General features: G+C 43.9%; 1 protein-coding gene and 1 non-coding gene across 4 annotated transcripts in view; one reads left to right on the forward strand and one right to left on the reverse strand.

Moving 5' to 3' along the window:
• Positions 1-3,244: 3,244 nt before the first annotated feature.
• On the reverse strand, positions 3,245-3,317 carry TRNAV-UAC. The gene has a single exon. It is a non-coding gene; the product is annotated as a tRNA-Val (tRNA).
• A 3,500-nt stretch (positions 3,318-6,817) lies between these two features.
• The window catches only part of PPEF1 (protein phosphatase with EF-hand domain 1), a 28,832-nt gene continuing 20,455 nt past the window's right edge, over positions 6,818-15,194 (forward strand). For 2 of the 3 annotated variants that reach the window (XM_042866560.1, XM_042866562.1), the window contains exons 1-4: positions 6,818-7,088; positions 7,187-7,300; positions 12,152-12,341; positions 15,066-15,193. In XM_042866560.1, the coding sequence (XP_042722494.1) occupies positions 12,269-12,341; positions 15,066-15,193 (201 nt within the window). In that variant the 5' untranslated portion in view covers positions 6,818-7,088; positions 7,187-7,300; positions 12,152-12,268. Of the gene's footprint in view, positions 7,113-7,186; positions 7,301-12,151; positions 12,342-15,065; position 15,194 lie in introns of all 3 variants that reach the window. The other variant, XM_042866561.1, reaches the window with a different exon arrangement.

Consider the following 15,194-nt stretch of genomic DNA (forward strand, 5'->3'; position numbering starts at 1 on the left):
CTGGTCTGTATCCATTCAGAAAAATCTGTACAAAGAAGGATGCTGATATTTTGGTGGGATCTGCCTTGTCTACCTTTGGAAACCTAAAGACTGTGGATGCCCCACCATAGGATGTCAGATCCAGCATCTCTGTACTGTAATTTCCTGGAGACATTCAAGGTCAGACTGGACGTGGCTGTGAGCACCCTGATTGAGCTGTAGGTGTCCCTGTCCATTGCAGGGGAATGTGACCAGGTGACCTTTAATGGACTCTTCCAACTCAAATGATTCTGTTTGTGTGATGCATCCTGGCCACATCAGGACATGTGACATGGACAGTCTGAGCATTGTGCTATGAGGGTTATCATAGCCCAAGACACTGGGAAGCATCAGGTATTGGTACTCTCTCTAGTTACACATTGTTAACTCTAGCCCATCTCTGATCAGCGGTGAATGACTGAGCAGCTGTACCCTTTTCAAAGCGTGCACCTTTTGAGCTAATTGTTAAAATGCAACGAGCTTGTGAAAACAAAGGCACTGGAAATTATTCAAATCAAGACAAGCTCAGTCAGAACAAAAATCATTGAAAAAAAGTCAAACTGGTTCACAAGATGAGTCAGAGAGCTTTAAAACTGAAGCCTCTGTATAAACATCATGCACTCCAGACCCTCCGGGTCTAAGGCTGTCGATAATGCTTCTTTTTAATAACCTTAAATGGCAACACCTCCACTACAGATAGCTTTACTAAATGAATCATGTAGTTCTTTCCTAGCAGTCAGACAAATACTTCCAGGTATAGAACACAGAAAATATTTTAAAGTCAGTACACAACACAGCACCAGAAAGAACAACAAAGGTGTGAAATTTAGCCTGGCATTGGTTTTGATAATAGAATGAAAGTGCCTGGTGCAATAAGACCAAAGTAGGATAATCTGACTACTCCATGCTGCTATGTAAATCAAAAGCAGGGATAGCCTGAGCATGTCTTCAGGCCACACATTCTATTTCAGGTCCAGCTCGTGTCCCATTGACCCTAAAACATTTCTGTGCATATCTGTGGCCCTCTGATATTTTGCTACACTTTCTTCTTTCACTTTGTCTGAAATAACACAAAGGCCACCCTGCAGCATCAAAATGCTTTTGCTTGCACTTCCAGGGGTGCATAAGGACATAAGGGATGGTAGCAGGGGGAATGAAGCAGAGTGGAGGTTGTTCACCAACAAGTGGGAATGACATGCATCCTTCCCAGCTGCATGGAGCTGGCCTACACCCCACTCTCACCAGAAATTTACTAAGAATTAAGCAGCGTGGATGGCTGGAGGCCAGTGCTCCAGTCTGTGCTTTGCTTTGCTTGGTTGACAGGTATAATCACAACTGTACCATTTGAAGATCAACATGCCAACTTCTTACACAGGCTTGCACTTTCTGCTCGTAGCTTTCTTTTGTCAGAGCTCATGGGCAATGAATTTTCTTCTGAGTACATCAGAGCAGTGTTTCCAGGAGCTCCCAGAAGGCACCAAGCACACACAGAGACCTCCTGGAGCTGGACCAGCCTGGCCCAGCAGTGGTGTGGACACACATCCTTGAAGGGCAGTCCGGAATGGAAGGTGCCTATGTGTGAGGGAAGCACAGCTTCATATGGTGATTTTGTGTTTCTCCCAAAGTCAGAGTGACAGACAGGTAAATGAGAGCAACACACACAAATTTGGATGTCTGGGATCTACGCACATGCACCAAGCAATTTCTCAGCGCTAATGTGTGACTGGCACACATTGGTCTTAGCACAGCTAGGGAATGTACAAAATGCACGTTTATATGTGTACGTGTGAATTGTAGGCATCTCTCAGATGTAAGATACCGACATGCTGAAAGAGGAAAACTGCCAATGCTTTTGGAGCATGAGTCAAACCTTCAAGAGCTGGATTCTGTTGAAGTGGATGGAGTGACGATGATCTGCCCATGTTGAAGATCTGGTTCTTAAAATAAAATATTATTTCAAGGAGTCTGAGTGTGGGCTTATGTCCTCTTTTGGAAAAAAAAAAGCACCTCAGTGCAAAAAACACAACATGACTAGTTACCTGGTGCTGCCCACCAGGAGCAGGCCCAGTCCCCTGCCACACCTCAGGGACTTGTGGCTGTCATCAGCATGCTGGGCACCATGGACTCATCGTGGAGGGACGATGGGAAGTACCTTCCCTGACGGCTTTCATATACTACAGTGGAAAATTCTAGATGTAGTGGACAGCTTTGGACATGTAACCTGAAAGCAACCCTGCTATGACAGGCATTTTACCCTAGAAACAGGGCTCAGAGTGGAGATCTCAGTCTTAGCTGGGCCTATTCAGCCCTGGTGTGCCTCTTCCTCCTGCAGAGACTTCTTCACCCCAGGCCCTGCTGGGGCTCGCATGCACAGACAGGTGCTGTGGCAGCATCCATATCCAATGATCACCGTTTCCTAAAGGCTTGCACATGCAGAATGAGATGATGTGCTGTATGCAACAGTGGAATTGCTCTGAGGTGAACAAGTTATGGAGTGTGGCTGAGGGAATTGGGATTGTTCAGTCTGGGGAAGAGGAGGCTCAGGGGAGACCGTATTGCTCTCTACAGCTGCCCGCAAGGAGGTTGAAGCAAGGTGGGGTTTGTTCTCTTTTCTCAGACACCAAGTGATAGGACACAAAGAAATGGCCTCAAGTTGCAGCAGAGGAGGCTTAGTTGGATATGAGGAAGAATTTCTTCACAGAAAAAGTGGAGTTGGTGGAGTCCTCATTCCTGGAGGTTGTTCAGGAGGCGTGAGGACAAGGCATTAAACGCCATGGTTTGTGGCAGACTTGGCAGTGTTATGTGATGGGTGTCCTTGATGATCTTAAGGGACTTATTCTATGGTCCTGATGTGTTTCTTAGGGTGAAAAATCAAGTCCTGCAGTAACACTGTCTAAATTATGTTTGGACTGTTAGAAAAGGTGCTGTTGCACAAGGCTTATGGTGGGCTCAGGGCTGCCTCTCAGCAAGTTGTGTCACTTGTGCACTGAGATGAGAGCATACAAGTAACACAGGGATTCCAGTTAGCAGGGCTCTCCTGACGGGTGGGCCCTTCTGCTCCCAGCTCCACACATCGTTCTTCCTCCACTTCACAGAGGGCTTGCACTTTTTAATAAAGTTGCCCATTTTGGGAGAAAAAGAGGAGGCCTAAACTAAACGTAACTAACCTGGAAGGAACAAAACGTACTAACCGTAACTAACCTGGAAGAACAAAACGTAGTGCCGCTGGTTCCACTGGGGCTCGAACCCAGGACCTTCTGCGTGTAAAGCAGACGTGATAACCACTACACTATGGAACCGCTACGGAAACAGGCCGTTATGGCGCTCCACCTATTGATGAAATGCTCGCGCTCTTCGCTCCCCCCCGCCTTCGGTTCCGCCCACACGGAGGGAACAGACCATTGGAGGAGCGCGCGGAGGGGCGGTTCCCTCCCCTGGCGGTTTGGCCGGGAGGGGCAGTTTGTGGGGGGGGAGGAGGGAGGAAGGAGGAAGGGTGAGCAGTATGCCTGAGCAGTATGCCTGAGCAGTATGCCTGAGCAGTATGCCTGAGCAGTATGCCTGAGCAGTATGCCTGAGCAGTATGCCTGAGCAGTATGCCTGAGCAGTATGCCTGAGCAGTATGCCTGAGCAGGTCAAGTTTTTTCCTGTCAAAACTGTGGGTTTTACCTCAGTCGGTGCAGCTTGTGCTGCAGCACGCTAACAAAACGCAAACCCTGCTTTCCTTAGGCAGTTCTCGTGCTCGTCTCTTTCCCTGCGTTGGTTCACAAAGAGGTGGTGAAATCTGAGTGCTGTAGTTGGCTGTCGTCTCCATAGGCTCCAAGTATAGGCTGAGACTGCAAATTTTGCCATTAGGCACTGCTTTCCAGAACATTTTTTTTTTCTGCTGATCTCTTTGTGGATTTTTGGTGGCTTTTTCTTTAGTTTTTTACATTGGTCTCATTTTTACAGGGAGTGCCCTGGTGATTCCATGGTGTTCCTGTGTAGTTTCTCGCCCTTTCTTGGCTCATGTTTCTGGTTTTGTGTTCTTTTTGCCAGGGATGCTAAGTTTGATGTCTTTTGTCCGTTGTCATTGCGTCCCAGAAATGTCCACTGAGGGAAATGTCTTTTCCCATTTACCCACGCTAACCTTGCAAGGCTCATTTATCAACAGGCTTCAGTCATCACACTGATTTTGATAGGAAAATGCCAGATAACGTGACTGTGTGTTTTTTTTCTCCTTTATCTCTTTTTATTCCTTCTGTTACTGGCAGATCGCTCAGCTGGGGACTTGTCCCCTGGCCAGTGCTTTAAAATACATGGCTGGATCACATAAAAATACTTTCCTAAGCTTGATAGGGTAAGAGGAGGGGAACCACGGTGCAGAAAGAGCACATTCACTCCCACCGTGATCATCTTCAGCCTTTTTGAAAAATGTTGGTTGCATCACTTTGTAGTGGGTGCTTCCGAGACATGAGCCTGAAGCAGATTTTGAATTATGCATGTGGAATGCCTGCATGAAGGCTGGCTCAGGAGGTTGGTGTTTCCAAAGCGTTTGGGGAACATAACACATGCTGTTACTTCAAGGGCTGCCTGTAAAGGAGTCTCCTGATTTTTGCACTGGCAGCATAACTTTTTTTTTTTTTTTAATTCTGCTAGGCTGCTCGAAAACGTATTAGAGAATTTTGTTGCCTACTGCCTGTTGATGCTTGCTAAAATGCTTTTCACCTCCTTAGTGTGTGATATGTAGCTGCTGAGCAAAAAAGCTCAGCATGTGTGTGACTTGGTGGTGGGACTGGTATGTTCCCTTTGCCTCATGTGGAAACGAGGATGGCTTAATTAGGTCCAGCTGATGTCCTTGGGCTTAAATGGGAAAGGCTATTTGGAAAGCTACGTGTTACTATGATCCCTGTATGTAACTGGAGAGGTGGCTCATTCCAACATATCTGACTGTCAGGTTGTCGGGTCACTTCAGAGCACTGAGAAGGGATGAGCAGCTTCCATGAATAACAAAAGAAAACATGCTGGGGAGACATTGTCCTATGGAAGATAACAACTAAGGGTTTGGTTCTGTTCCCACTGATCTTGGATGAAAGATTTCTGATGGATTTGTTGGCTATTGGAACAAGCCTTACGGCCTCTCATTATGCAGAAATCTTGCTAAAAGCCAATATGGATGAATTTATCAGATGCAGTAAATATTTGATAAATGACATGTATCCCCAGAGTGCAGTGGAAAGAGGTTATGATGTATTTTTACTTGTATGCTTTTTGGCAGGACAGTGTGATCATACATAAATGATTAGCTACTGTAACTCGGATAAGGGAAAGTGCATCCTGCCAGAAAAGCAAACATCAAAACTCTCCTGGGCTATGCAGAATTAGGGCGCCTCGTGTGGATTTTATTTGCTGTCTCATTCCACGGAAAAGGAGTGGCTTTGAATATGGAAGCTTGTGTCCAGGACTCCAGAAACTCAAAGAACTAGCTCACTCAATCAAAAAAAAAGCATATTCACATTTTTTGCATTCACACAGTGCCTTCTGCTTGCTGGCTTTGCACTTCACGTGTCTTTTACATGTTAAAAAACGTGCCCATTCTATCACAGTGAGGGGACTTCTCTGTCTGTCCCAAACGATGATCTGATCACTGTGTCCAAGTGCCTTCACAGTGGCAGTTGACATCTTTAGGACTGTCACCAAACTGATGGCAAAAATTTATTGAAAATACCATGCTGTAGTATTACTAAAGCTTTGGAGCAAGGGCATCGAGATCTTCATCTGATGGTCTCTGTTCTGTCCCATCTATTTCCAGGACCTGGCCTTAGTGAATGCCATCGTGAGGAGAGGCTGCAGAGGAAGGAGTAATGTGATCCCCATCCACACAGTGCTTCCTGTCACCATACGCATCCTAACCCCAACCTTAGCCCATGCATTGTAACCTGTGGCCTTCTTTGGGCCCACAGCCCTTACAGTGACCCCACAAAATGGCTGCTGTGCTCTGCTCCATCACTGCACAGGGAGACCATGAGAGCAGCTCCTCTCTGGCTTTCAGAAGAGGGCAGAAGGACAGAGTGGGGGTATGAGTGGTTAGTGGTGTGATAGATGCTGAGGGCTGTACCTGAGAGTATAGTGGCAATATTACAGTACCAAACTTATTCTGGTACCTAATATTTATGAGTTGTTTGGTAGTATATGTGCTCAAAATTGCAGTGTATGGGGCCTGTTGTGTCAACACTGAGCAATAAGAAATGGCCTTGGGCTTGATGGTGCTGCCCTTCCTGGCACCTGTGAGGTGGCTGAGTGCCCACAGACAGCAAGGCATGGAGGTGGGTAGGATGTGCAGGCTCTGCGGTCAGGGTTTGACTTCAGAGTATACGGCAGCATGGCTTTCTGACCACACAGGTCAGCCACAGTGGCAAACTGACCCCTTTCCAGGAGTTACACTGGGGAGGGACAAACTAAGCCATGAGCTTAGTTCCCTGAACTCATTACACTCTTATGGGGAGAATGTGTGCGCAGATAGTGTCTGTATACCAGTGTATGCATACAGTGCCTCTTGGCAAATTAATCTGGCAGTATTTCTTTCCTTAGGGGCTTTCATTACCATACCAGTCACATCAGGGAAGCAAATACCTGGGCGGTCTGTATGTGTGTTTATCCCCCGTGTGCTAGGTAGGTCTGCTAAATTGCAAATCACTGCCTCATCCCAGCAGAAAGGCCTTTCCTCTGGAGAGAGACCATGTGACTTCAGATGTGCAGACGATACCTTCAGCCCATCCCTTTCTCTGCCTGAGATACAGGAGGCACGGTGACTAGACAGATCTCCAATAGCATGCCAGCAGCACAGCTGGAGGGCTGCAGCCAAGAGCTTCCGCATCATGATGAATATGGCATTTACCCTTGACTGCGTCTGAGGAGTGAGGCTCAAGAAATTTCCTCTCGGGAGGCTGTATCAGTAGGTGGAGAGTAAGTGCTTTGTGAGCTCCAGAGCCCCAGGGAGGATTGGAGTGCTGGTTCTGCAGAGCTGCGCCCCTCATTATGCAGTTCTGGTTCCAGAAAGGGACTGCTTCTGCTTCGGGAGGAAGCTTCTGAAGGTAACTCTTGTGGAAAAAAAGCAGGTAATTCCTTCAAGTCAGATATGTATCTTTTTTTTCTTAGCTCACTTTTAAAGAGCAACTTGCCTGTATCCTAGGTCTTCAAAGTGAATGAGAGAAGGGCAGTGCTTTTGCCCTGAGAAAAATCAGTGTGCTTCAAGCTGTCAAGTTTGACCTGGACTGGATCAGTTATCCAGAGCTTCCGAATACGGGTAAGATCAAATAACTTTGAGACTTCTGTATTTCGTACTTTTTGCTTTAAGAAAAAGACTTTATGTGATGATAGTCTTTGTTCTGATGATGTTTAACTCCCATTAAAACCAATATAAATTTCATCTGAAGCATGAATTTAATTTGTAAGTTGGCTCAAATTTCAATACATTTGTTCTCGAGTTTTACGTTTTGGTCAGTATTCCCGTTCAAGTAAGGAGAAGGAATATCATGGGATGTCATTAAGATTCTGCTCATTATCTGCAGGACAATTTATAATTTATAAATCTGAAATTTATAATTTCAGATTTCCCTTTTTCTCTGTGATAAGAAACTGCAACTGTTGCTGATTTTTACACTCCTGCTGGGTCCTCTTACTAGAACTAATTTGGCCACAGGATTTTGAGCTTTCTGCTGGCTTCCTAATGGCTTCTCCTTTTGAAGCTCTTAGAGTTTCTGAAAAGTGATATGATGGCATCTTCATAATCCAGGGTGATCTGCACCTAGTTGTGTGCTTGTATTTTCCACCTTCCTTTATTACCACACTCTCCCCACAACCTTTCTGTGCAAAGACTGAGGCTGTTTGCTTTGTTTCTTTTTAAACACAAGAAGTGCAAATACTTTGTGTAAATGTATGCTTTATTGACTGCAGATGGAATGAACTAACTTTCACACATCATTTTCCTACAGATTCTTTTTGGATTTACATGCAGTTCTTGAACTGAGTGTTTGAACAATTGCCATGTTCACACCTTTTCGGATCTTCTGTTTCCTTACTTTTGCAGTACGTTTTTGGGCTCAGGAATATTAGTCTACCTTAATAAGCTGGAATGTCTTCATCCTATTCTCTTTCACTTTGGCTTTGCTGGTTTCCCATTATTACTACATCCATTCCATATTGATTCCTGGCCCAAGCATTGATGTCTATCAGCAGCCATTGCCAGAAGTGACTCCAGCAGTTCTGTACAGGCCTTAGCCTTGCATCTCTGAGCAGGCTGAAGACTTTTGTCTGCTGTGTATTTGAAACAAATTTATTAAAACAGAAAGGCTTTCTCATTTCTTTCTTTCACTTAATAGAAGTATCAGTTTGTCCTGTGGATGTAAAACAACACAGATTTAAGCATGCACTGCTTTGTCTATATTTGATCTTCTTACGTCATTTGGCAGACCAAATTCAAGTGTTGATTTACAGAATTATTACTCTGGCAGTCCACAGCCAAGTTCTCTTTCACTGCATTGGTAGCTTCATCCCACTTTTTGCAGAGTGAGTCTTTTAGCTAATGAAATCTCTAAGTCGTCTCTAGATCCTTATCCTTGACAACCCCAGCTCTGGCAATAAGACAGTTTTGAAGAGCTGTCCCTCTACAGGTACCAACCTGGAAGTTATGATTTAATGCACAAGGTTCTCTTTTCTAGGGTATCTTGCTCCTTCCTCCTTCATTTCCTCAGCACTACATAGAAGAGAATCTATCATAAACCAATGTTTCATGATTCTCAGTACTCTGAAGTCCCTGTTTCCAAAGGAAGGCAATTCTGAATGAAGCTTGTGAGTTGAAGAAAGTTGAAATGTTAGTAGCGAGAAGACATCAAAGTCAAGTCTCTGGTGTGGGAAGTACCCATCCACCCATCTGATCTTCATGGAGAAAACTGTCCGTGTCTCGCTACGTCTCCAACCACACATACATTCTAACATTTTATGGGTGTAGACGGTAACTGTATGTTAGTAAGTATGGTTGAAAAAGGGAGGGAGGGGAGACAGGAGGCACATTGTTGGAGAAAGATACTGAAACAACTTACAGAGGAAGTAGCATACCTAAGGAAATTTCATCCAAACCAAAACAAAAGGGGCACTTTTTCAATCTTCATTTATTAAAGATAAGAAACAAGTGAAGCTGAGAAGTTAAAGCTTAGCAGCTGTCATTTGTATGGCTTCCATATCCACAAGCTTGTCCTAGCTTACACTTGTCTACAATAGCATGGCTTATCTAAATTTTAAAGATGAGCGAGGCTTGAAAGAATGGCTTGCAGCCCAAAGGACCTGCAGCCTAATGTCATTAAAGTTCAGCTATAAATCTTCACAAGATTTTCATTATTTTTGAGGCAGCCTTGTCTTTCTGTGACTGATGAACTTAAGGTTTAATTATTTGGGGCAGCACCTATTACATTCAGATCAAATGCTGCTGGTTCATCATCTCTGTAAATCAGGCTCTTGACAGTGCTGGTTATGAAACCCAAACTTCTGAATGCTGCAGTTCAGCTTTCAGAGCAGGGTGTGCCACTTCTGCTTTGCTTAGTGCATCTCTGTTGGCATGGTTGGAGCAATGTTTTCTTTTGCTTCACTGGATGGGCTATGTATTCGGTGCCTGTCTATCACAAAATTGCCTTTCTGCTGAACTGAGGGAAATATAACAATTTCTTAGACTTGTATCTGAGCTGTTGTCTGACTTTTAGTGAATGTGACAGACTCTCTCTTATCTCTTAAAGGTAAATCAGTGGTACAATATCCAGAATGCTAGCACAGCACTATGTCCCAAATTCTTATCTAGGAATATATATCTAGGAAACCTTTTTCCATATCTTGAGACAAGGCCAACTTTGCATTTCATCTGTGAACACTTGGGGATCTTTTGTAATGGCAAATGATGGTTTACCAGGAACTTTGCATTGCATTGCATTGCAAATGCAGCATTCACAGAAAGCACTTCGATGTTTCAGATTCTTGTTTTTCAGCCTTCTTAGCTGTGGAAAGCCCGTGTGGTCGTTGCTTGGTATTTTTCTATGAGTTTGGCAGGGAGCAGAGCTGGCTTGAACTGATGCACCTTGAGAAAGGGTGCGGCTCAATTAGGAGCGAAGAAGAGTATTTGCTTGTAGGAGATGCTGGCTATTTTCACAGTGGGTTGTTCCCTTGGTCATGGTCTTTTGGTTGGTCCAAAACAGCAGAAAATGAATTCACTATGCCTGGATGGAAGTTGTGCTTGCTCAAGTCTCCAATTGATGTGGTTGTACTGGAGCCTGGAGATGTGGGTTGTGAGAAACTACTGGGAAACAAGGTAGTAATTTGAATGTTTGCTGTACCCGCTGTAGAATAGAGGCATTGGGGACTGATGATGGTGATTCCCCTGGATTAGTTCACTGATGGCCAGCTAAGGCATTTTTAAGGGGCTTATTGATATTGTGTAAGATTTCCTCCAAGCTTTGAGTATGTGTTTAAGGCTTCATTTACTGCTGTTAGCATAAAATTCTATTCTAGCCTCTCTCTTTATTTCTTTGCTCAAAGTGGTGCTATAAATGAAAGAACTTAGAGGTAGGGGAAGGGTGCAGTCATCCTCCAGGTGCCCCTGGCTTGGGGCAGCCCACTGATTGCCATGGAGCCCTGAGAATCACTGATAGTTCTATTTGAGGCTCTCGTTGCCTAGTTGCTGGAGACATGTTGCCCTCCCCATCAATGTAGGTGGTCATGCTGGAAGAAGGCTTAGACTGTGAGCTCTAAGTGTTTTGTACTTGGTCTTAGTCTTCAGATCTCCAGCTGGTTGGTTTGAGATGAGCTAGTGAAGACTCATGACTTTCTTAAATGGAGCACGTGAGGAGACAGTATTCAGAATGATAACAATTGTCTGTTAAGCTTTTAGCAGTCTCAGTGCTGTATTTGATGCTATTAAAACCATTGATTGGCTCAAACTTACTGTAACAGGGCTCTTTTTGGATTTCAGTTTCACTTCAGAGGGAAGAAAAGCATAATCCATCATGAGGAAGAAAGCCCCTCAAGTCCTTCTTTACTGAAATAAATACTGACTTGGATGATGATAGACCTAGCTCAAGTGTGGGATACCCATGTGTTGTGGGATGCTGAAAATAGGGTATAAATGTAATATGATTGATTAATAAATACATACAAGCTGGAAACAGTCTCACAACAATAAAGGCATTCTGACTATTGAAGCAGAAAACAAAGCAGTTATGCATTTGTATTTTCCTGTCTCTTATCCTCCTTTTGCTAATTAAGAAAAAGCAAAAGCAGTTAAGCATTCATTTTATGCTAAAGGATTTCTTCTTTGTTTTAAAACCCAGATAAAAGAAGAATGAGTATCAATGAAACAAAAAGAACAAATGCAGTAATTGGGATGTGTTAGAAATACTAGAGGGAAACATACCCCAGGAGACAGAGGAGAGTGATCACTGTGATCACATAAGAAATCCTCAGCTAAAACGAAATTCAGTCTCAGAGCATTCATGATGTTTTGTTACCTAGAAATTAACCTATTTTGTATTTCAGGGGGATGTTAGTCTTTTGAACTTGTTGATTTGGAAGCATATGGCATTAATGTTTGATCCCATCGAGTGAGGGGATGAGTAAGTGCCAGGATATAAACCCAGAAAGCCACACTACAAAATGCCCTGTACATTATTTTTTTTTTTATGAAACCAAATTTTTTTTGTTAGAATGTTTCTGTAAAAATGCAACAGAAAACGTGGTGCTTTATTTCAGTGAAATCTGTTTAGGAAACAATTTGCCATGGCACCATTATATATATGGTCCCTGTGCAGTTGGTGGTGGTTTTTATTGTGTTGTGTATCAGTCGGTGGTGGGGATTTCCATTCATCCAGCATCTGTAAGGGTCTGTAAACAAAGCGTTTATCAGCACTGGAACAGAGAGGTGTAAGGTGGTAAATGGGATGGTAGGGCACCTTTTCAGTCAAGAAGGGTGTTAAGAGGGCTGGTTATTTTGGGGGGGGAGTACAAAATAGGTATGGTTTATTTGGTAGTGTTTTTGCAGGATGTGCTTCAGTCATTATGGGTGGCTATAGGTACTTTATATTCTGTATGGCCAAGTGTGTGTATTTTCCTCTCTTAGTGGTGGTGTGAGGATCACAGGAGCCTTCCTTGTGGCTGGAGGAAGAGCACAGCAGACGCGTTTAACACCAACGGCTGAGAGAGACATGCTTCCTTCCAGCAGTGATTAAAACCAGAAATGGAGTGCACCGTTAGCACCATGGGGTGCAACTCTTCTGCAGATTACAGTAAACACAAATATAATGAAAGAGGTGAGCACTGCCATCATCTCCACGTCCGAAGTTGTTCTCTCCATAGCACTGCAAGAGGATTGCAAGATGTTATTTCCCCACCAGTCCTGTTGTCAAACTCTTGTTGAGATAAAATTACTTCACAAATATTGTCTCTAATTAAAGGAGTGCATAACTTTCAGATGCCAGTTGAGGTCAGGGCAACTGCAGAGCACCTCTAGCATCTTACACATGAGGTTGGAAAAAATTCATACAGAAGTCATATTTCAGATGTGCTCACATGTGCTCTCACTGGTGAAGTATATAGGATAAAGGATTGAGGAGGCCTTTTGTGGCCTTCCACAACATGAGGTTCCTAAGAAGACTGCCCCAGTTTCCCTGCTGCTGGGTGATCCTGGTATTGAAATGGATGCAACTAAACAGAGCTACTATAACTCTTTTATTCTACAACTATGACTTTCCAAATTGATCTTCTGCCATACAAGGTGTGTGGCCTGAAATTCTCCCTGCAAGCATTTGAGACTGTTGATGGAAAATCCTCACAGCACTTGCACAAAGATTCCATTAAAAACTTGATGTATTGGCCCCCTGCTTTTCAACATAGCACATCCCAGTTTTGAGCACGTGGGGGTTTTGCACAGAATCATGGAATCATAGAATGGCTTAGGTTGGAAGGGACCCCAATGATTATCAAGTTCCAACCCTCCTGCCACATGCAGGGCCACCAACCTAGCATTTAATACTAGACCAGGCTGCCCAGGGCCCCATCCAATCTGGCCTTGAACACCTCCAGGGACGGGGCATCCACAACCTCTCTGGGCAGCCTGTTCCAGCACCTCACCACTCTCGTAGTAAAGAACTTCCCCCTGACATCCAACCTAAATCTACCTTCCTTCAACTTAAAACCATTTCCCCTTGTCCTGCTGTTATCTACTCTTTCAAAGAGTTGATTCCCCTCCTGTTTGTAGGCTCACTTTAGGTACTGAAAGGCTGCAATGAGGTCACCCCACTGTCTTCTTTTCTCCAGGCTGAACAAGCCCAGCTCCCTCAGCCTGTCTTTGTAGGGGAGGTGCTCCAGCACCTGATCATCTTTGTGGTTCTCCTCTGGACCCTCTCCAACAGCTCTCTGTCTTTCTTATACTTGCCCTCTCCAGTTGCTGGATGGCAGTCTTTCTGCTCTTCAGCAGTAGTAAAGTTATGCAGGACTGTCATTATATCTGCAGTCTGAATCCCTCTAATGCATTAATAATGTGATTTTAACAGGTACTTGCTGGTGGAGTCACCTTCCACAAATGATATTTTATTTTACAGATACATTGTAGCCTAGTGTGAAAATTATGTTCTGGTTTAATCCTGACAATAACAACATAGTAATAAGTACAGTTAAAAATAATAATAATAATATATATAAAAGAGAGGAAATATTTAGGTAGATTTGCAACATTAAGCACAGTTATCAACATATACCTGCCTGATACCTGTGGGGTTGTGCCACGTTAAGTGCACAGGGCCAGACACTGAGCAGCCCAGATGAGCATTATTGGGATTGTAATGGCTCTGATGCTAGAAATTAGTTTCTGTGCTGGTGGCTCTGCTCTGCCCCATAGGAACTCTTCTAACCAGAAAAGCTGGTGACAGGCTTGCTGTCAGGTCTGGTGAGGGGAACCGATTTAGACCCTAGAGGTTATGTATGGTAGGGAGTGTGCTCCCACTCGTGCAAGAGCTGTACCTTTTTCATTCAGGAGGGGTGAGATTTCTGCAGTCTTTACTGATTTTGGCTTTGTCTGGAATTGAGAACTTTAGCACTTTAATTGTACTACATAGTACTAATTTTACCATATTAGTGGTAAAACGAGGAAACAGCATGCTATTATGGCATCTAAAAGTGCTTTTATATATGAAAAAGCTTCCGTAATGTTATGCATATTATGAGAATTGTGCTTCTGCAGAGGTCTTTATTTTCTTAATCTGACAGTTATATGAGTAAGAAATCGTTCCCATGCAGAGGCTGCCACTCATCCTAGTCTCATAATCCTAAAAAAAAGTGAGGTTTGTGATCAGCTGAAATAATTGATGACTGCAAACCAGTGTTTCTCCAGTGCAGAGCTTTTCTTTGCAGGAAAAAGCATAAGCATCTGTGCAAACCGTTGGCTGTCATTTGTTGCTTTGGTTTGGTTTTAGCATCAGCTGTTCATTTTGGCAGCTGCAGCCAAATACCAGCACAGTTAGGATGTCAGTATTGTTCTCGCTTTTCTCTTTTTTTCTCTTCCACAAAGTTGCAGTGATGATTGTATCAAACCCTGGAGTTCTGGAGAGCATTTTGTGTATTGCTTTGGGGTTGGGGTTTTTTTTCCTGATTTTTTTTTTTTTTCTCCTGATTATCTGTTTTTTCCTGCTCAGAAACAGGCAGTGGTTCTTGGAGTGTCAGGAGTTCACATCACTGTATTCCTTTGGGCCTTGTTGCTTCAGTAACATTGCCCTGCAGCTGCTTTGACTCGTTCTCCCAAGATCAAAAGCATACAGACCTTTTTGTGTGTTAGGCTGAGCTACTCAGGGCTGGGTAGCCAGGGAAACTCCCTGAAGTGAGGTGTTAGCTGAGGGCTGGAGGCAGAGGTTTGACACTTCTGGCTCTGTCTACTCATTTACTGGCATCCTGTTGAATGTACGGGAAAAGAGGGAAGGACAAGAGATAAGGAACAAGTCAAGAAAGAATTATGTGTGATCCGTTGCTTTCTCTTTTCACAGCCATAAAAGCTACTGTGTTAATCCAGAGGTGGTACCGCTGTAAAAAAGCCCAGCTAGAGATCCGCCGCCGCTATTCTCTCACTATCTTTGAGTCAATCGAATATGCTGATGAGCAAGAGCAAACACAGG

Source organism: Lagopus leucura, unplaced genomic scaffold (genome assembly GCF_019238085.1).
Source record: "Lagopus leucura isolate 7727_CA_CO unplaced genomic scaffold, USGS_WTPT01 Super-Scaffold_100001, whole genome shotgun sequence".
NCBI classification, from domain to species: Eukaryota; Metazoa; Chordata; class Aves; order Galliformes; family Phasianidae; genus Lagopus; species Lagopus leucura.